Here is a 22,219-nt window from a genome sequence, read left to right as displayed (position 1 = left end):
TATGTAACAATATACACTGCTCAAAAAAATAAAGGGAACACTTAAACAACACAATGTAACTCCAAGTCAATCACACTTCTGTGAAATCAAACTGTCCACTTAGGAAGCAACACTGATTGACAATAAATTTCACATGCTGTTGTGCAAATGGAATAGACAACAGGTGGAAATTATAGGCAATTAGCAAGACACCCCCAATAAAGGAGTGGTTCTGCAGGTGGTAACCACAGACCACTTCTCAGTTCCTATGCTTCCTGGCTGATGTTTTGGTCACTTTTGAATGCTGGCGGTGCTTTCACTCTAGTGGTAGCATGAGACGGAGTCTACAACCCACACAAGTGGCTCAGGTAGTGCAGCTCATCCAGGATGGAACATCAATGCGAGCTGTGGCAAGAAGGTTTGCTGTGTCTGTCATGGTGTGGGGTGACATTTCTTTGGGGGGCCGCACAGCCCTCCATGTGCTCGCCAGAGGTAGCCTGACTGCCATTAGGTACCGAGATGAGATCCTCAGACCCCTTGTGAGACCATATGCTGGTGCGGTTGGCCCTGGGTTCCTCCTAATGCAAGACAATGCTAGACCTCATGTTGCTGGAGTGTGTCAGCAGTTCCTGCAAGAGGAAGGCATTGATGCTATGGACTGGCCCTCCCGTTCCCCAGAACTGAATTCAATTGAGCACATCTGGGACATCATGTCTCGCTCCATCCGCCAACGCCACGTTGCACCACAGACTGTCCAGGAGTTGGCGGATGCTTTAGTCCAGGTCTGGGAGGAGATCCCTCAGGAGACCATCCGCCACATCATCAGGAGCATGCCCATGTGTTGTAGGGAGGTCATACAGGCACGTGGAGGCCACACACACTACTGAGCCTCATTTTGACTTGTTTTAAGGACATTACATCAAAGTTGGATCAGCCTGTAGTGTGGTTTTCCACTTTAATTTTGAGTGTGACTCCAAATCCAGACCTCCATGGGTTGATAGATTTGATTTCCATTGATCATTTTTGTGTGATTTTGCTGTCAGCACATTCAACTATGTAAAGAAAAAAGTATTTCATTCATTCAGATCTAGGATGTGTTATTTTAGTGTTCCCTTTATTTTTTTGAGCAGTGTATATTTACAGTGGGGCAAAAAAGTATTTAGTCAGACACCAATTGTGCAAGTTCTCCCACTTAAAAAGATGAGAGAGGCCTGTAATTTTCATCATAGGTACACTTCAACTATGACAGACAAAATGAGAAAAGAAATTCCAGAAAATCACATTGTAGGATTTTTAATGAATTTATTTGCAAATTATGGTGGAAAATAAGTACTTGGTCACCTACAAACAAGCAAGATTTCTGCCTCTCACAGACCTGTAACTTTTTCTTTAAGAGGCTCCTCTGTCCTTCACTCGTTACCTGTATTAATGGCACCTGTTTGAACTTGTTATCAGTATAAAAGACACCTGTCCACAACCTCAAACAGTCACACTCCACACTCCACTATGGCCAAGACCAAAGAGCTGTCAAAGGACACCAGAAACAAAATTGTAGACCTGCACCAGGCTGGGAAGACTGAATCTGCAATAGGTAAACAGCTTGGTTTGAAGAAATCAACTGTGGGAGCAACTATTAGGAAATGGAAGACATACAAGGCCACTGATAATCTCCCTCGATCTGGGGCTCCACGCAAGATCTCACCCCGTGGGGTCAAAATTATCACAAGAACGGCGAGCAAAAATCTCAGAACCACACGGGGGGACCTAGTGAATGACCTGCAGAGAGCTGGGACCAAAGTAACAAAGCCTACCATCAGTAACACACTACGCCGCCAGGGACTCAAATCCTGCAGTGCCAGACGTGTCCCCCTGCTTAAGCCAGTACATGTCCAGGCCCGTCTGAAGTTTGCTAGAGAGCATTTGGATTATCCAGAAGAAGATTGGGAGAATGTCATATGGTCAGATGAAACCAAAATATAACTTTTGGGTAAAAACTCAACTTGTCGTGTTTGGAGGACAAAGAATGCTGAGTTGCATCCAAAGAACACCATACCTACTGTGAAGCATGGGGGTGGAAACGTCATGCTTTGGGGCTGTTTTTCTGCAAAGGGACCAGGACGACTGATCCGTGTAAAGGAAAAAATGAATGGGGCCATGTATCGTGAGACTTTGAGTGAAAACCTCCTTCCATCAGCAAGGGCATTGAAGATGAAACGTGGCTGGGTCTTTCAGCATGACAATGATCCCAAACACACCACCCGGGCAATGAAGGAGTGGCTTCGTAAGAAGCATTTCAAGGTCCTGAAGTGGCCTAGCCAGTCTCCAGATCTCAACCCCATAGAAAATCTTTGGAGGGAGTTGAAAGTCCGTGTTGCCCAGCAACAGCCCCAAAACATCACTGCTCTAGAGGTGACCTGCATGGAGGAATGGGACAAAATACCAGCAACAGTGTGTGAAAACCTTGTGAAGACTTACAGAAAATGTTTGACCTCTGTCATTGCCAACAAAGGGTATATAACAAATATATAACACTAGATAGATAGATCGATAGATAGATAGAGAGAGAGAGAAACAAAGAGAAGGGTTCACAACAACTGTTTCTGAATCAGAAATTTGCTGATTTGGGCCTATTTCTCCACTAATTTGGATTTTTTAAATGTGTTTTCTACTTTACTTGCCTTAGCCTCTTCATGCTTCTTAAATGTTTTCTTTCTTTCCCCCTGCAATCATACAGTGGTAAATAAGAGGAGAGAGTGGGGGAGGGAGCGAGTCGGTTCAGTGACTCACATAGTGACAGCTCCGGCAGGCTGACTGGCACAGGGTGGCCCTAGAGTGGGCTATGAAAGATTATACTGCTGCTAAGAAAATATCTCCCAAACTAATGCCTTGCCTTGCCTGCATGCCTGCCTGCCTCTTGCAAGAACAATAAGGAAACTTTCTTGGGAGCCTCCTGTTTCAAAGGGAACCGGAGCTAGCGCGTTCCCTTTAAACAGCAAATACGCTGGCACATGAAAAAGCCCTCCTGACAGACACAATAAGGGCATCAATCACGTTCAACTTTCATATCCCCAAATGGAACATACCACAGAATTTATTAGGAACGACTCAGGGTGATGGCTCAGTTTTATGGGGACATATTTTTGGGGGAGAGGGTCAGGCGAGTTGGAGAGTCAAACGAGTCAGGCTGGCTCTGGCTTATGCGAGGCTGCGCCGACTTAGCCTCTGGCGCCCTGAACTGGCGACACCTCCGCTCCTGCTGACGGCTCTCTGACAGTTGTCAGGTCTGCCGGGGAGACTGGGAATGTGGCGCGTGGGTGATCATTTCACAGAGAAGCCTCTGGAATGTTGGGAGCTGGTGTTTAATGCTATTGTTTTGTGCCATACCTTTCACAGAGCAGCAAAAAGTTTGGATACGACTTTCTATATACAACCAACATTCACTTATCAATTAAATGATGTATTATCTTTGCACTGAGGGTGCTCCATAGTTTCCATTTGCCTTGCATTTAGGCCTCTTTCCTAACTCTTAAAGTAGGCTATAGCCAAGCCTGTTGGCTGTAGGTCAAACTTTTGCAAAGTATGTCAGTCTTATCCACGCTAACGTCAATTTTACTTTGTTATCAGCAGATAAGACTTGATAAGAAACTATAAAATAGCTTCATGTCCATCAATAGAAAGTACAGCCTATCGGAAAGTATTCAGACCCTTTCACGTTTCTACATTTTGATACATTACAGCCTTATTCTAAAATGGATTAAATTAAAAAAAATCAACACAAAATACTTGATAATAAGAAAGAGAAAAAATGTTTAGAAATGTTTGCTAATTTATTACAAATAAAAAAAAACAGAAATACCTTATTTACATAAATATTCAGACCCTTTGCTATGAGACTTGAAATTGAGCTCAGGTGCATCCTGCTTCCATTGATCATCCTTGAGATGTTTCCTACAACTTGATTGGAGTCCACCTGGTAAATTAAATTGATTGGACATGATTTGGAAAAGACACACAACTGTCTATATAAGATCCCACAGTTGAAGTACAGAGAGATCCTTGATGGAAACCTGCTCCAGAGCGCTCAGGACCTCAGACTGGGGGCGAAGGTTCACCTTTCAACAGGACAACAACCCTAAGTACAGTCTCTGAATGTCCTTGAGTGGCCCAGCCTGAGCCCGGGCTTGAGAGCAGAGAACAATGGGAGAAACTCTCAAAATAAACGTGTGCCAAGCTTGTAGCGTCATACCCAAGAAGATAAGACTTGAGGCTGTAATCACTGCCAAAGATGATCTAACAAAGTACTGCGTAAAGGGTCTGAATACCTATGTAAATGTGATATTTAAGTGTTTTACTTGTCATACTTTTTCTAACATTTAAAAAAAAAACTGCTTTGGGGTATTGTGTGTAGATTGATGAGGGGGGGACAATGTAATGCATTTTAGAATAAGGCTGTAACGTAACAAAATGTGGAAGAAGTGAAGGGGTCTGAATGCAGTCAGAATGCACTGCTTGTCTACGTCAGCAGCGCTTGCCTTTTGAACTTCCATATGTCATCATCCATCTTATCACCTATCCAATCTAGAGATACAGGTTCGGGTGAAGGAAATAGGCATTTGATGTAAAAATAGAACTTATCCACGACAGGCAGACATGTGCCCTGTCTGGGAAGCGGGCACGCTTTGTAACAAGGGAATCAGATATCGAAGGCGCGGGGGGAATTACAGAAGTGCGAGGGGAAGAGATTGGAAGACGTGTCTCACCGCGTATCTGACAGGAATCAGACGGCTTCGTCAAAGCTCTGCCTCCCCTCTGAACTCACGACCATTCCGCCTAGTAGGCTACCAAATACACACAGCGGCAGCAGTCTTCTGTCAGTATTCAGACCGCCGTTTGGATGTGAAACAATTTGAGCTAGGTGTGCGTCACTGGCGGGAATGTCAGAGAGTCCTAGGAAACAACGGGCCCATCTCTCCAAAGTCTGCTGTGCCGTGTGCCGAATGCTCGGAGAGTTGCTGTGTATTTTTGAATGCAGAGACACACTTACACAAAACAGTTAGTTACCATCTTAACACTTATGTCTCAAGGTAAGTAAAAGCCTTTCTCGTTCACCAGAGACTTCTGCCTATGCACAATTAGCCTGAGGAAAAGGTTACAAGGTAAGCTACCTATGGACATTAAAAGACAGCCCCCAAAAGCACAAGCATTGGGTGAAGCAGGCCTTTCCTGTGGTTGTGTGTGTGTGTGTGTGTGTGTGTGTGTGTGTGTGTGTGTGTGTGTGTGTGTGTGTGTGTGTGTGTGTGTGTTTGTGTGATTGAGTGAGAAAGGTGTTTTCTAACCTTCAGGGGGCAAAGTGCAGGCCTTGGGCTGATTGTTGTTGCTGGCCAAAGACGTCCTGCGAGGAGGACTCCCACCAATCAGGTCTGAGTGGTGGACCCTGGCCACGGTAGGGGACTGGGGGATGCTGGGTAGTGTCCGGGACTTGGCCAATAGAGGCCTCTGCAGCTTCCTCTCCAACGACCTGGTGGTGAGACAAATCAATAACAGGTCATCAGTAATATAACAGTACATTAATATGGACTTTCAGCAGATGTTATTTTACTGACTTAGAGTTGATATAAACTGTATGGGGCAGCAGGTAGCCTTGAGGTTAGAGTGTTGGGCCAGTAACCTAAAGGTCGCTGGTTTGAATTCCGTAACCGACAAGATACATTTTCTTTGCTACCTAGATAGGCGTGCTAAGTTTGTTAACAATAAAGTTAGCTAGCTTGCTTAACATTAACAATATGGACAAACTAGCTACATTCTTAACATTGACACTGTTGTATTTTTCAAAAACTGTTATGTTCTCATATTTTGGTTGAGAAGATTCCTGTGATGAAACCGTGCAACTCGGCTACTCTGGTAATAAAAGTTTCTCAAATTTTCCGACTTATAATTCGACTTGGGGGGGGGGGTCGTTCAAGTGAAACTTCCCAGTCAGAATCTAGTATTTCCGACAACTCCGACACCACATGAACGCCTCATTTATTCCAATTGCTCCAGGGACGCTGGTAAATGATGGACCCTGGCTCTGACCCCGACTCTCTGCAGGTGTCTCGGGGGATGTTGGGATACGCAAGAAACACATTTCTAATACACAGCTGCACAAGTGTGTCATAGGAAGAATATAGGCACACACCAATTAATTACATCACATGTATGTGCCCAGTGCTTAACCATATGATCAAAAAAAAAAGAGAACCACCTACCGATTTGTATACAGATCAATAACAATCATAATCACCAAGGTTCTCATCTCAATATAATGAAATAAGAGAGTAGTCATACGGTAGTGAATCAATATCTGTGGTAACACTATAACAAGTCTTACAGGCCTTACTCAGAATAATGCATTCCCACAAAGCCACAATCAACATTAATAGGCTGTAACAGCAAAAAACTATTCATAAATGTAGAGTGAGGGGGAAAAGTATTTGATCCCCTGCTGCTTTTGTACGTTTGCCCACTGACAAAGAAATAATCAGTCTAATTTTAATGGTAGGTTTATTTGAACAGTGAGAGACAGAATAACAACAACAAAATCCAAAAAGGCATGTCAAAAATGTTATAAATTGATTTGCATTTTAATGAGGGAAATAAGTATTTGACCCCTCTGCAAAACATGACTTAGTACTTGGTGGCAATCAAAAACCCTTGTTGGCAATCACAGAGGTCAGACGTTTCTTCTAGTTGGCCACCATGTTTGCACACATCTCAGGAGGGATTTTGTCCCACTCCTCTTTGCAGATCTTCTCCAAGTCATTAAGGTTTTGAGGCTGACGTTTGGCAACTCGAACCTTCAGCTCCCTCCACATATTTTCTATGGGATTAAGGTCTGGAGACTGGCTAGGCCACTCCAGGACATTAATGTGCTTTTTCTTGAGCCACTCCTTTGTTGCCTTGGTCATGTGTTTTGGGTCATTGTCATGCTGGAATACCCATCCATGACCCATTTTCAATGCCCTGGCTGAGGGAAGGAGGTTCTCACCCAAGATTTGACGGTACATGGCCCCGTCCATCGTCCCTTTGATGCGGTGAAGTTGTCCTGTCCCCTTAGCAGGAGAACACCCCCAAAGCATAATGTTTCCACCTCCATGTTTGACGGTGGGGATGGTGTTCTGGGGTCATAGCCAGCACCTCCTCCTCCAAACACAGCGAGTTGAGTTGATGCCAAAGAGCTCCATTTTGGTCTCATCTGACCACACCACTTTCACCCAGTTGTCCTCTGAATCATTCAGACGGGCATGTATATGTGCTTTCTTGAGCACGGGGACATTGCGGGCGCTGCAGGATTTTAGTCCTTTACGGCGTAGTGTGTTACCAATTGTTTCTTGGTGACTATGGTCCCAGCTGCCTTGAGATCATTGACAAGATCCTCCCGTATAGTTCTGGGCTGATTCCTCACCGTTCTCATGATCATTGCAACTCCACGAGGTGAGATCTTGCATGGAGCCCCAGGCCGAGGGAGATTGACAGTTAGTGTTTCTTTAGTGTTTCTTCCATTTGCGAATAATCGCACCAACTGTTGTCACCTTCTCACCAAGCTGCTTGGCCATGGTCTTGCAGCCCATTCCAGCCTTGTGTAGGTCTACAATCTTGTCCCTGACATCCTTGGAGAGCTCTTTGGTCTTGGCCATGGTGGAGAGTTTGGAATCTGATTGATTGATTGCTTCTGTGGACAGGTGTCTTTTATACAGGTAACAAACTGAGATTAGGAGCACTCCCTTTAAGAGTGTGCTCCTAATCTCAGCTCGTTACCTGTATAAAAGACACCGGGACCCAGAAATATTTCTGATTGAGAGGGGGTCAAATACTTATTTCCCTCATTAGAATGCAAATCAATTTATAACATTTGTTTTTCTGGATTTTTGTTGTTGTTATCCTATCTCTCACTGTTCAAATAAACCTACAATTAAATTTATAGACTCATCATGTCTTTGTCAGTGGGCAAACGTACAAAATCACCAGGGGATCAAAAACTTTTTTCCCTCACTGTATATATGGCACTTAGCCATCACTTTTAGCTGACATGCAGTGAATGCATACACTTTCCTGTCATCCCAGACGGAATTGAATCCATGAACTTGGCGCGGCTAGCGCCACTATTAGGCAGACTTGCCATTAGACAGTAGAGGCAATTGCCTCAGGCCTCACTTCATCAAGGGGTCTCATGAGCTAGGCATAAAAAAAATATTAAAATAATTGATCTGCTTGATGGCCCCCCATGCTCCTCTCAAGGCATAATGAATCAAAATCTGTCTAAGCTAGAGATATGTCTCACTGATGTCAGCCTTTCGCACCTAAGGAGCAAGGTAGCAGATCTACCACGGTGTTTGTCAGACCAGGAGAAAAAAATGGGTCTTCTCACAAAAACGTCTGTAGCGTCTCAACGGTTTGACTTATAAATTATTATGACCCCTCTATGGAAAGATGAGACTCCCACGAACACGATGGTGTTTGTTCACAAGTGTCTGAATGTACCCTGGTACTTGGCCCAAAAATGTATGGAAGTACATTTCCACATCAAAGGTATACAGGTAATTCCACTGCACATTTTTTTTTAAATTCCTGAGCTTTCTTATATCTCGCAGATATAGGACAGACACTTCAAAACATACTTCCTTTTGATAAAACATTGCATTCTCTGTTCAATGCGTTTCTATGGGTTATTAGCAGTAAGGCTAAAGTCATTGTTTCATCAAATTATTGATTTATTTTTTTTATATACTTATAGGGGTCCTAAAACTCTAAATAAATAGCAAAATTATCTTTGGTATGGCCATTAAAAAACCATTCCATATGTTAGTTTAGTAGTAGTCTTGTGTTGCCATACCTCCATAACCACCCATGGAGGTCTGGAGAATTTTGCATTGCAAAAACAGTTTGAACGGTCTGCTGGGAGCCAAATTTTTATTGGATGCTACATTTGTGACTCGTTTCAGGAAACTAGGCGTATGTTGCACGTCACTACTTCACAGGAGAGGCATTTGAAAATGATTTTTTCTTTTTTTATCAAAATACGTTTTTTGGGGCCATGAAATTCCTTCTGGAACATGTGAAACTTTCATGTGCCTTAAAAACAAATCATTAAAAACAAAATCATTACGAGCCTAGTTGGTTTAGCCACAGAAAAAGGCAGGAACCTTCCCGGTAGCCATGATTGGCTGAGATAATGGATGGGCTGCCGAGAGGTGAGTTTGGATTGGTCTGCCGTGTGGCACGCTTCTGTCTATAACACAAACTGCTTAGTATGTGTAGGTAATCCTTTCTAAAATCGGCTTTTTTGAAAGATATCACGAAGAACTGAACAAGTGTTGCTAAGGCTCTTCACTTTCTGGAGGACAGAGGTTTCAAATCAGTGGAATGCCCGGTGGAAGCAGAGTATGATAGAGTTTGATTGCAACTGCAGAGGGAGTCGAAAAGAGAACATAGAAGGCTGTTGTATAAAACACCTGCCTGGATTACATTTTCAAACTAAGGGCAACCATGGCATCTGCGACAGAGAGGGAGAAGCATTCATCCATGTATACGGACGGGTAAGAGACTCTAGCTGGCTACATTTACAGATATTATGTTTCTTGGTTTCTAATTTTGTCAGAAAGTCGTTTTCACTGCAAGTTAAAGCGTACTGTTAGTTTGCTGGCTCGCTATCGTTACGTGTATGACATGCATAGTAATATTATTCATATCTCAAATCCATTTGCATTGCTAGTTATAGCCTAATGTTAGCTAGCTAGCTAACATTGAACTTAGTTGGTTAGCTTTAGCTACCTGTAGATTAATACAGGGTAGTAACGTTATGAGTTGGGATTATGGTTAATTGTTTAGCTAGCTAGCTGAATAAAAGACTCCACTATGCAAGTAACCATTTCACTGTACCGTTTACACCTTCTAACAAGCTAGATTGTCATTACTAATTTCATTTTTATACGGATGAGATTATTGGTGTTAAAATGCAGCAGTTATGCTATTTTGGACCCCCAGGCTGCTGGAGTCATGCAGCCTGTCGTTTAGTGTTTATACCTTTTTCATAATGACAATGACAAGTTTGATGTCGGACGACAACAGAATGTTCATGATGTCACTCAGGCAACTGTATGTCAGCTCCTCATCTCGACATGTCGACAGACATAGTATAAACCAGCCTTTAGTCTTGAAATCTTTGGTTGTTTAGTACACTACCATACTCCCTCTGTTTAGCACATGGCCTCACGTGAATCCTTAAAGAGGTTGGTCGGGTTAAGGCTTAAGAGGGTGTTATCAATGCTGAATGGGTGTAGACAAAGAAGAGCTCTCCAGTAGGTGTCCCAGAACATTTAAGGGACATTTTCTCAAAAGTGGGGTAACAAGTTTATCAACTTTCAAAGCAGAATTACTTTCCCATTAGTTCCTCAACTGTAGTGTATGATATACCATGTTCTAGCTATGAGTCTCTACTTTTATCCACTGTAAATACCCCAATTTCAAATTTTGCAACATAAGACCGAATCGAAGAGGTCGGTCGCATTTCAAGAAAACTCCCCCCACATGCCCGTTGCTGCTATGCGTTATATGTATCAGTGTTTTCAGACTGGGAAGGACACATTTTGCAGAGAGTTGGAAGAGTTGGAAGAAAAACTGAATTATGCTTTGTCAGAAGTGTCCTCCATACACAAAATCGACATACATCAACATATTTTGATGTGGTTTTAAAAAAGCAAGCAAGGCATTTGATTGATTTGATGTGTAGCGAGGCTTCACTGATTTACACCGGTTCTCCCTCCCTATTTAGCTATTTTTCTGCCATGAACTTCTCCAGGCGTACCCATATTAGGGAAGCCTGGTTCTCAACGAGGCTAGCTTAGTAGAAACCCAGCCCCTGGCCCTTAGACTCTAGGGGGATACAATACACATTTCTTGAGTAAAAAGACAGGTGCTGATGATAATACTGCCATCGTCGTCGAGACAGAGGCAGAGGACATGTATGTGTAGCCCATGTATCTGATGCTGTCTGGGCAAAAAGAGTTTTGCTCACTCGGATGGTTTCTCCGGTGAGATAATCTCAGCCACCTGTGAACTGAAGAAAAATTGGCGGGTGTACACTGAGCTGTTGGGTGTGGAAATATTTTGGTAACCTACTTTTTGAAGTGATTTGTTTGACAATCGGATGAAAGCATCATGACTGGTTGTGTTCAATGGCACATTAAAAGGTAATACATTTGTACAGTTAAATTGTGTCTTTACTAAAAAAAACATTAAAAAATTTTTATAGGAGGAGCGGCGGGGATGGAGGAGGAGCTCAGACTGGCCTTTGCCTGTGGCCTCCAAATCACTAAGTCCACGCCTGGGTAGCGCCATGCTCTTACACACTGAGTCAAACAGGACCATACATGTCAGTCATGCCAATTATCTCCAAAGAAGCTGTCAAAACACAAATCTTAATTTAATTAAATTCAGAGAAATGTCAAAGTCACGTCCCCTATGTGCAGGCTCGTACAGTGTTTCTCAACCTCTGGTCCATATGGATGGACCCGGCGTCGAACCATGAGATGTTGCTGACCACCCCCTGAGATGACATGCATTTGGTCAGTTCTACAGTGCTACTTTGATGTGGTGCCCCAAGGAGGAAGTCCCAAGGTTGTGAAACACTGGGCTAATACGCCTTGTTGTGCGCCAACCAAAGCAGGTCAGTGCTCAGATCAAACAGTATTATAGTAAGAACACTATTCTTGGTCAGTACAGAAGATTCAAGTTCATTTGATTAGTTCATGGCAGAATACAGTTGAACATAGTTGAACTGAAAAATTGAAGAAGAAGAAGAAAATCTGTTAGATCTGTACATTTAGGTAACATTTGTTGTGCCCAAACTGCGGTATGCTGGGTAATGTATTCCATCTTAATGCAGTATTTACACTGACCTTCTGAAGGGAATGCTCCCCAAACACAACTAATGAGGGACTGTGCTCTGTCCAAATGTCACATTATTGCATGAGAAGGCACTAAGTGAATACTGCACATCAATCCACACTTCACTATGGCCACGGTAGTGACTAAAGGAATACCTACGTGAGAATGCTGTTCATTGACTACAGCTCAGCGCTCAACACCATAGTGCTCTTGAAGTTCATCACTAAGCTAAGGATCCTGGGACTGAACACCTCCCTATGCAACTGGATCCTGGACTTTCTGACTGGCCGCCCCCAGGTGGTGAGGGTAAGCAACAACACATCCACCAAGCTGACCCTCAACACGGGGGTCCCTCAAGGGTGCGTGCTTAGTCCCCTCCTGTACTCCCTGTTCACCCACGACTGCGTGGCCAAACACAACGCCAACATCATCATTAAGTTTGCTGACGACACAACAGTGGTAGGCCTGATCACTGACTACGATGAGCCTTTAGGGAGGAGGTCAGAGACCTGGTAGTGTGGAGCTAGGACAACAACATCTCCTTCAACATGAGTAAGACAAAGGAGCTGATAATGGACTACAGGAAATGGAGGGCCCCCATTCACATCGAAGTAGAGTGGGTAGAGAGCTTCAAGTTACTCGGTGTCCACATCACTAAGGATCTATCACACCAACACAGTCGCGAAGACGGCACGACAACGCCTCTTCCTCCTAAGGATGCCTAAAGAATTTGGCATGGGCCCTCAGATCCTCAAAAGGTTCTATAGCTGCACCATCTATAGCTGCACCATCACTGGGGCCGAGCTCCCTGCCATCTAGTGTTAGAGGAAGGCCCAAAAATGTGTCAAAGACTCCATCCACCCAAGCCATAGACTGTTCTCTCTGCTACCGCACAGGAAGTCTGGAACCAAGAGGACCATGAAGAGCCAAAATACATCTAAGCAAGATTGCTAAATAGCTAATCAAATGGCTACCCGGACTACCTGCATTGACCCTTTTTTGCACTTACTCTCTTTCACTGACCCTTTTATGCACACACACTGGACTCTACCCACACTACGTATATACTTTATATAGCCATGCTATTTTCTACTCCATATATACTGTATATAGCCATGCTATTTTCTACTACGTATATACTTTATATAGCCATGCTATTTTCTACTCCATATATACTGTATATAGCCATGCTATTTTCTACTACGTACAGTGCCTTGCGAAAGTATTCGGCCCCCTTGAACTTTGCGACCTTTTGCCACATTTCAGGCTTCAAACATAAAGATATAAAACTGTATTTTTTTGTGAAGAATCAACAACAACTGGGACACAATCATGAAGTGGAACGACATTTATTGGATATTTCAAACTTTTTTAACAAATCAAAAACTGAAAAATTGGGCGTGCAAAATTATTCAGCCCCCTTAAGTTAATACTTTGTAGCGCCACCTTACACCTTACTGTAAGTCGCTTGGGGTATGTCTCTATCAGTTTTGCACATCGAGAGACTGAATTTTTTTTCCCATTCCTCCTTGCAAAACAGCTCGAGCTCAGTGAGGTTGGATGGAGAGCATTTGTGAACAGCAGTTTTCAGTTCTTTCCACAGATTCTCGATTGGATTCAGGTCTGGACTTTGACTTGGCCATTCTAACACCTGGATATGTTTATTTTTGGACCATTCCATCGTAGATTTTGCTTTATGTTTTGGATCATTGTCTTGTTGGAAGACAAATCTCCGTCCCAGTCTCAGGTCTTTTGCAGACTCCATCAGGTTTTCTTCCAGAATGGTCCTGTATTTGGCTCCATCCATCTTCCCATCAATTTTAACCATCTTCCCTGTCCCTGCTGAAGAAAAGGCCCAAACCATGATGCTGCCACCACCATGTTTGACAGTGGGGATGGTGTGTTCAGGGTGATGAGCTGTGTTGCTTTTACGCCAAACATAACGTTTTGCATTGTTGCAAAAAGTTCAATTTTGGTTTCATCTGACCAGAGCACCTTCTTCCACATGTTTGGTGTGTCTCCCAGGTGGCTTGTGGCAAACTTTAAACAACACTTTTTATGGATATCTTTAAGAAATGGCTTTCTTCTTGCCACTCTTCCATAAAGGCCAGATTTGTGCAATACACGACTGATTGTTGTCCTATGGACAGAGTCTCCCACCTCAGCTGTAGATCTCTGCAGTTCATCCAGAGTGATCATGGGCCTCTTGGCTGCATCTCTGATCAGTCTTCTCCTTGTATGAGCTGAAAGTTTAGAGGGACGGCCAGGTCTTGGTAGATTTGCAGTGGTCTGATACAACAGTATCACAACAGTATCTCGGACCTGCCTGGTGTGTTCCTTGTTCTTCATGATGCTCTCTGCGCTTTTAACGGACCTCTGAGACTATCACAGTGCAGGTGCATTTATACGGAGACTTGATTACACACAGGTGGATTGTATTTATCATCATTAGTCATTTAGGTCAACATTGGATCATTCAGAGATCCTCACTGAACTTCTGGAGAGAGTTTGCTGCACTGAAAGTAAAGGGGCTGAATAATTTTGCACGCCCAATTTTTCATTTTTTGATTTGTTAAAAAAGTTTGAAATATCCAATAAATGTCGTTCCACTTCATGATTGTGTCCCACTTGTTGTTGATTCTTCACAAAAAAATACAGTTTTATATCTTTATGTTTGAAGCCTGAAATGTGGAAAAAGGTCGCAAAGTTCAAGGGGGCCGAATACTTTCGCAAGGCACTGTATACTTTATATAGCCATGCTATTTTCTACTCCATATATACTTTATATAGCCATGCTATTTTCTACTCCATATATACTGTATATAGCCATGCTATTTTCTACTACGTATATACTTTATATAGCCATGCTATTTTCTACTACGTATATACTTTATATAGCCATGCTATTTTCTACTCCATATATACTGTATATAGCCATGCTATTTTCTACTACGTATATACTTTATATAGCCATGCTATTTTCTACTCCATATATACTTTATATAGCCATGCTATTTTCTACTCCCTATATACTATATATAGCCATGCTATTTTCTACTCCCTATTTACTGTATATAGCCATGCTATTTTCTACTCCCTATATATTCTATAGCCATGCTATTTTCTACTACCTATATACTATTTTATTTCATTTCATTTATTTGTCTTCAGGCTATTTGTGTGTGAGAGAAACTCTTCTGTGTCTGTTTTCAGAGAGGAGAAAGTGAGTGTGAGGGAAAAATAATTATACTGTAGTTTGTGTGTGTGTCTTTGTGAGTCTGTGTGGATGCGTGTGTGCGCATATATATGTTCATTTCAGTGTGTGTGTGTGTGTGTGTGAGAGCCAGTTGACCTCTCCCTCTCAGGGACAGAGGTAAACGCAGGCGGTGATGCCGTTGAAGTGGCTGCTGGGCAGAGCTCCCCAGCGTGTAGGCAACTCCCCTCGCTGCTTCTCCCAATGACCCCCCTTTGCCAGATAAGAAACCAGCGGAGGAAAATAAATTACTTCTTCCCACACGCCAAGTGAGATGAGTTGGGAAAGCCCTGTTTCGACGCTCTCTCTCTCTTTCTTTCTTGCTTTCTTTCCCTCTCCACTCTTTCCCTTTCTTTTTTCTCTCGCTCCCTCTCTCTTTCCATTTCTCTCTCTCCCTCAACCCCCCTTCTTTTCCCTCTCTTACAAAACTCCAAGAAGGACCCAGACCATGTCTAAACCCTTTTACAGGATACACTGAGGATTGTAGCAGGCAGCTTTGGAGCTGATAGTGCCGAACAAGTGGTATTTGAAATCCTCCCAAGCCAAACACTGCTGAATCTGCCAGCCAGGTAGTAAAACAATGTTAAAAAAAAAGATGGCGTTTGCCGAGTGTTTGGCTTGAGATGAATTAGATGGGTTGTGGACATCCATCACAGCAGCGCTGTACCTCCAAGTCATAGTCAGCCAATCTGAAGGGCTGTGGCTTAGAGAGGGAGGAGAGAAAAACATCCCAATGACTTAGAACCCATCAGATGTAGACACTGAAATCTGATCTGGGATCAGTTTATCAAAAGGTAAAACTGAGTGTGGTTATGGAATGTAATTCAACTAGCGTGAGTGAATGACTATTGATCCTTTGATAATGAAAAACATTTTTTTTTATCATATTACTCCAGTGCTAGCCTCCCTACACTGGCTTCCTGTCAAGGCAAGGGCTGATTTCATGGCTTTACTGCTAACCTACAAAGCATTACATGGGCTTGCTCCTACCCATCTCTCTGATTTGGTCCTGCCGTACATACCTACACGTGCGCTACGGTCACAAGACGCAGGCCTCCTAATAGTCCCTAGAATTTCTACAGCTGGAGGCAGGGCTTTCTCCTATAGAGCTCCATTTTTATGGAATGGTCTGCCTACCCATGTGAGAGATGCAAACTCGGTCTCAACCTTTCAGTCTTTACTGAAGACTCATCTCTTCAGTGGGTCATATGATTGAGTGTAGTCTGGCCCAGGGTGGGAAGGTGAACGGAAAGGCTCTGGAGCAACGAACCGCCCTTGATGTCTCTGCCTGGCCAGTTCCCCTCTCTCCACTGGGATTCTCTGCCTCTAACCCTATTACAGGGGCTGAGTCACTGGCTTACTGGTGCTCTTTCATGCCGTCCCTATGAGGGGTGCGACACTTGAGTGGTTTGAGTCACTGATGTGATCTTCCTGTCTGGGTTGGCGCCCCCCCTTGAGTTGTGCCGTGGCGGAGATCTTTGTGGGCTATACTCGGCCTTGTCTCCGGGTGGTAAGTTGGTGGTTGAAGATATCCCTCTAGTGGTGTGGGGGCTGTGCTTTGGTAAAGTGGGTGGGGTTATATCCTTCCTGTTTGGCCCTGTCCGGGGGTAACATCGGATGGGGCCACAGTGTCTCCTGACCCCTCCTGTCTCAGCCTCCAGTATTTATGCTGCAGTAGTTTATGTGTCGGGTGGCTAGGGTCAGTTTGTTATATCTGGAGTAGTTCTCCTGTCTTATCCGGTGTCCTGTGTGAATTTAAGTATGCTCTCTCTAATTCTCTTTCTTTCTCACTCTCGGAGGACCTGAGCCCTTGGACCATGCCTCAGGACTACCTGGCATGATGACTCCTTGTTATCCCCAGTCCACCTGGCCATGCTGCTGCTCCAGTTTCAACTGTTTTGCCTGCGGCTATGGAATCCTAACCTGTTCACCGGACGTGCTACCTGTCCCAGATCTATTATTTGACCATGCTGGTCATTTATGACCATTTGAACATCTTGGCCATGTTCTGTTATAATCTCCACCCGGCACAGCCAGAAGAGGACTGGCCACCCCTCATAGCCTGGTTTCTTCCCAGGTTTTGGCCTTTCTAGGGAGTTTTTCCTAGCCAACGTGCTTCAACACCTGCATTGCTTGCTGTTTGGGGGTTTAGGCTGGGTTTCTGTACAGCACTTTGAGATATCAGCTGATGTACGAAGGGCTACATAAATACATTTGATTTGATTTGAATGTGTTTCAATGTGTTTCTACTGGAGGTTTACAGTTGGTTTCCATCTGATCCCAAATCTAAAAGTGTTACTTTCGTTCCGGTCCTCCCCTCGATGTGGTTGAGGGTAGGGAAATCTGATCCCAAATCTATCGTAAGGCCCAATTTATACCTAAAAAATATGGTGGTATAAACGATAGATTTGTGATCAGATTTCCCTACCCTCAACCACATCGAGGGGAGGACCGGGACGAAAGTAACACTTTTAGTTTTTTCCCTAATCTCTCAGAGACCGATAGATCTAGAGACATCATATTTTATGACAAACAACTTATATATGTCCCCTACCATTAGCAACTGTAATTTCAGTTCTAGTGTAAATTAAATGAAATAGACAGAGAAAATAACTACCGCAACGTTACTTTTGTACCTCAAATCAAATCGTATTTGTCACATGCGCCGAGTACAAGTGTCGACCTTACCGGGAAATTCTTACTTACAAGCACTTAACCAACCAATATTTAAGAAAATAAGAGTTAAGGAAATATTTACTAAACTAAAGTTTAAAAAAAGAAATACAAAGCAACACAATAACGAGGCTATATATATATAGGTACTGAGTCAATGTGTGGGGGACAATGTAAATTGAGGTAATTCAGGTAATATGTACATGTAGGTAGGGGTAAAGTGACTATGCGTAGATAAGAGAGTGAGTAGGGCAAGGCGGCATACTATGCCATCAAAAGGAACATAAAATTTGACATACCAATTAGGATCTGGCTAAAAATACTTGAATCAGTCATAGAGCCCATTGCCCTTTATGGTTGTGAGGTCTGGGGTCCGCTCACCAACCAAGAATTCACAAAATGGGACAAACACCAAATTGAGACGCTGCATACAGAATTCTGCAAAAATATCCTCCGTGTACAACGTAGAACACCAAATAATGTACGCAGAGCAGAATTAGGCCGATTAGGCTAATTATCAAAATCCAGAAAAGAGACGTTAAATTCTACAACCACCTAAAAGGAAGCCAAACCTTCCATAACAAAGCCAAACCTTCCATAACAAAGCCATCACCTACAGAGAGATGAACCAGGAGAAGAGTCCCCTAAGCAAGTTGGTCCTGGAGCTCTGTTCACAAACACAAATACACCCCACAGAGCCCCAGGACAGAAACACAATTAGACCCAATGAAAATCATGATTAAACAAAAAGATAATTACTTGACACATTGGAAATAATTAACAAAAAAAACAGAGCCAACTAGAATGCTATTTGGGCCTAAACAGAGAGTACAGAGTGGCAGAATACCTGACCACTGTGACTGACCCGAAATTAAGGAAAGCTTTGACTATGTACAGACTCAGCGAGCATAGCTTTGCTATTGAGAAAGGCCGCCGTAGGCAGACCTGGCTCTCAAGAAAAGACAGGCTATGTGCACACTGCCCACAAACTGAGGTGGAAACTGAGCTGCACTTCCTAACCTCCTGCCCAATGTATGACCATGTTAGAGACACATATTTCCCTCAGATAACACAGATCCACAATGGGTTTGAAAACAAACCCGATTTTGATAGACTCCCATATCTACTGGGTGAAATACCACAGTGTGACATCATAGCAGCAAAGATTTGTGACCTGTTGCCACAAGAAAAGGTCAACCAGTGAAGAACAAACACCATTGTAAACACAACCCATATTTATGCTTATTTATTTTCCCTTTTGTACTTTAACCATTTGTACATCGTTACAACACTATATATACACATAATATGATTTGTAATGTCTTTATTCTTTTGGAACTTCTGTGAGTGTAATGTTTACTGTTCATTTTTATGGTTTATTTCACTTTTGTATATTATCTACTTCACTTGCTTTGGCAATGTTAACATATGTTTCCCATGCCAATAAAGCCTGTTGAATTGAATTGAGTAGCAGCCATGTTAAAAAAAGGGAGGGGGGGGGGGACAATGCAAATAGTCTGGGTAGCCATTTGATACATTTTTCACAAGTCTTATGGCTTGGTGGTCTTTTGGAAGCTGTTAAGGAGACTTTTGGACCTAGACTTGGCGCTCCGGTACCGCTTGCCGTGCGGTAGCAGAGAGAACAGTCAATGACTTGGGAGACTAGAGACCTTCACAAATTTTGGGGCCTTCCTCTGACACAGCCTAGTATAGAGGTCCAGGATAGCAGGAAGCTTGACATCAGTTATGTACTGGGTCGTACGCACTACCCTCTGCAGCGCCTTACGGTCGGATGCCGAGCAGTTTCCATACCAGGCCGGTCAGGATGCTTTCAATGGTGCAGCTGTATAACTTTTTGAGGATCTCGGGACCTATGTCCAATATTTTCAGTCTCCTGAGGGGGAATAGGTGTTACCGTGCCCTCTTTACAGCTGTCTTGGTTTGTTTGGACAATGATAGTTTGTTGGTGATTTGGACACCAAGGAACTTGAAGCTCTCAACCCGCTCCACTTCAGCCCCGCCGATGTTAATGGGGGTCTGTTTGTCCCACACTGCCAAGTCTCTGACCTCCTCCCTATAAGTGGTCTCATCATTGTCGGTGATCAGGCCTACCACTGTTGTGTCGTCAGAAAACTTAATGATGGTGTTGGATTCGTGCTTGGCCACGCAGTCGTGGGTGAACAGGGAGTACAGGAGGGGACTAAGCATGCACCCCTGAGGGTGCCACCGTGTTGAAGATCAGTGTGGCAGATGTGTTGTTGCCTACCCTCAGCACCTGGGGGCGGCCCGTCAGCCATTCCAGGATAAAGTTGCAGAGGTGAGGTGTTTAGTCCCAGGGTCCTTAGCTTAGTGATGAGCTTTACGGGCACTATGGTGTTGAACGCTGAGCTGTAGTCAATGAACAGCATTCTCACATAGGTGTTCCTGTTTTCCAGGTGGGAAAGGGCAGTGTGAATTGCAATTGAGATTGTGTCATCTATGGATCTGTTGGGATGGCATTCAAATTTGTATGGGTCTAGAGTTTCCAGAATGATGATGCTCGTTTTATTTATTACAGACTCGGTCAGGGAGAGGTTGAAAATGTCAGTGAAGACACTTTCCAGTTGGTCAGCGCATGCTCGGAGTTTAAAGATCTTGCTCACATCGGCTACGGAGAGCGTGATCACACAGTCGTCCAGAACAGCTGGTGTTCTCATGCATGCTTCACTGTTGCTTGCCTCAAAGTGAGCATGAAAGGCATTTTGCCCGTCTGGTAGGCTCACGTCACTGGGCAGCTCGTGGATTGGTTGTCCGTAATAGTTTGTAAGCCCTGCCACATCTGACGAGTGACAGAGCCGGTGTAGTAGAATTCTATCTTCGTCCTGTATTGACGCTTTGCCTGTTTGATGGTTCGTCTGAGGGCATAGCAGGATTTTTTTTTATAAGCGTACGGATTAGTGTCCTGCTCCGAGAAAGCGGCAGCTCTAGCCTTTAGTTCCATGCGATGTTGCCTGTCACTGTGGGGGCGACGTCATCAATGCAATTATTGATGAAGCCGGTGACTGAGATGGTATACTCCTCAGTGCCAGAGGCGCAACTTTAGATTTAGAAATGGGGGGAGATATCTTGGTGGGGGGTCTGGGGGTCCTCCCATTTTTGGGGGGCATCTAAAGCTAAATTCCTGTATTTCTACACAATATAACATGGCCCTTCTAGCCGTCTCTATGTAGAACAACATAAAGTAGGCAAAAATGCCCAGTCATCAAGCTGGATAAGAGATCATTATTAACATGTTTAAGTGATTGATAAGACTGAACTAGATAAATGATAATTCAATAATCAATATTGTGTTGCACCTTTAACCAATAGCCTAACAAATTAACAACTCTTACAAATAAAGTACAAATACTTTTGATTTTCTTTATTAAGACATCCTCTACATCAATTTTCAGCCAGACTGCCTAGCCAGCCCGAGATGCCTGCATGCCCAACCCCCACCAGTCTAGTCAATAACTCAACACTCTCCTCAACAAAACGTCGCCTGCACGCCCAAACCCCACCATCTTTTTTTTTACGTCTCAAGTAAAGGTTTGGAAAACAAAAGTTTTATAAAAACACATACACCTACACATTAACACACAAACAGTACACCCGCCATATAATTCTTATCATGGGCCTGTAATAGTACTGTAGAACTCTTTTTATCTGCACACAATATAGCTGGGTGACCCAGTCCTGCCAACTGGGGTTCACGGACCTGCATAGCTTTAGGATCTTAGTGAAACCTTCATTATTCATTTCAGGTGTGTTAGGCCAAGGCCAGATTGACAAAGCATGTTCAACAAAACATACAGTATTTGCATATGTTATGGTCTTGTGAAGGCTGGCTGAATTCTGCCAAAGAGTCTGTTCATCTATGTCAGCATGTCTCCAGCTTATCCCCCAGGGTTGGGACTGAGCAGCCCAACAGCTAGGGATTGCCTAAATAGTTATTTACCCTGACGTGGGCATTTTTTCAATACAGACTCCTTTTTGTCACACTGTATTCCATACAAAGTATCCGAACCTTATGAAAGTTGCACAGTGCACCATTAATCTTGTAATAAATCAAATCTAGTGATACATAACTTGACATTTCTCCCATCCATTGTGGGAGGATAACCAACCTTCCAATTAATGGCAATGCATTCCTTAGTCATTATAAATGCTAGGTTTCTTCTGATAACAGTCTCCAGTATCAACATTACTAAGCAAACAAAAACAGGGAGAAGGGATAATCTGTAGACATGCTGACATAGAAGAACAGACTCTTTGGCAGAATTCAGCCAGCCTTCACAAGACCATAACATAAGCAAATACCATATGTTCCGTTTTGTGTTTTACACCTCTAGCAGAATAGTTACATTTCTG

At 43.4% G+C, this 22,219-nt stretch overlaps 1 protein-coding gene across 4 annotated transcripts in view; it reads right to left on the bottom strand.

Annotated features, from left to right (window-relative positions):
• The window catches only part of LOC110491629 (ankyrin repeat and fibronectin type-III domain-containing protein 1), a 273,553-nt gene that overhangs the window by 183,576 nt on the left and 67,758 nt on the right, over nt 1–22,219 (bottom strand). For all 4 annotated transcript variants that reach the window (XM_036946495.1, XM_036946493.1, XM_036946492.1 and 1 more), the window contains one exon: nt 5,316–5,497. In XM_036946495.1, coding sequence (XP_036802390.1) covers nt 5,316–5,497 — 182 coding nt within the window. The remainder of the gene's footprint in view (nt 1–5,315; nt 5,498–22,219) is intronic.

Source organism: Oncorhynchus mykiss, chromosome 16 (assembly GCF_013265735.2).
Source record: "Oncorhynchus mykiss isolate Arlee chromosome 16, USDA_OmykA_1.1, whole genome shotgun sequence".
In the NCBI taxonomy this organism is placed as follows: Eukaryota; Metazoa; Chordata; class Actinopteri; order Salmoniformes; family Salmonidae; genus Oncorhynchus; species Oncorhynchus mykiss.
The sequence above is the reverse complement of the archived record's forward strand: the minus strand, read 5'-3'. Positions and strand labels throughout refer to the sequence as shown.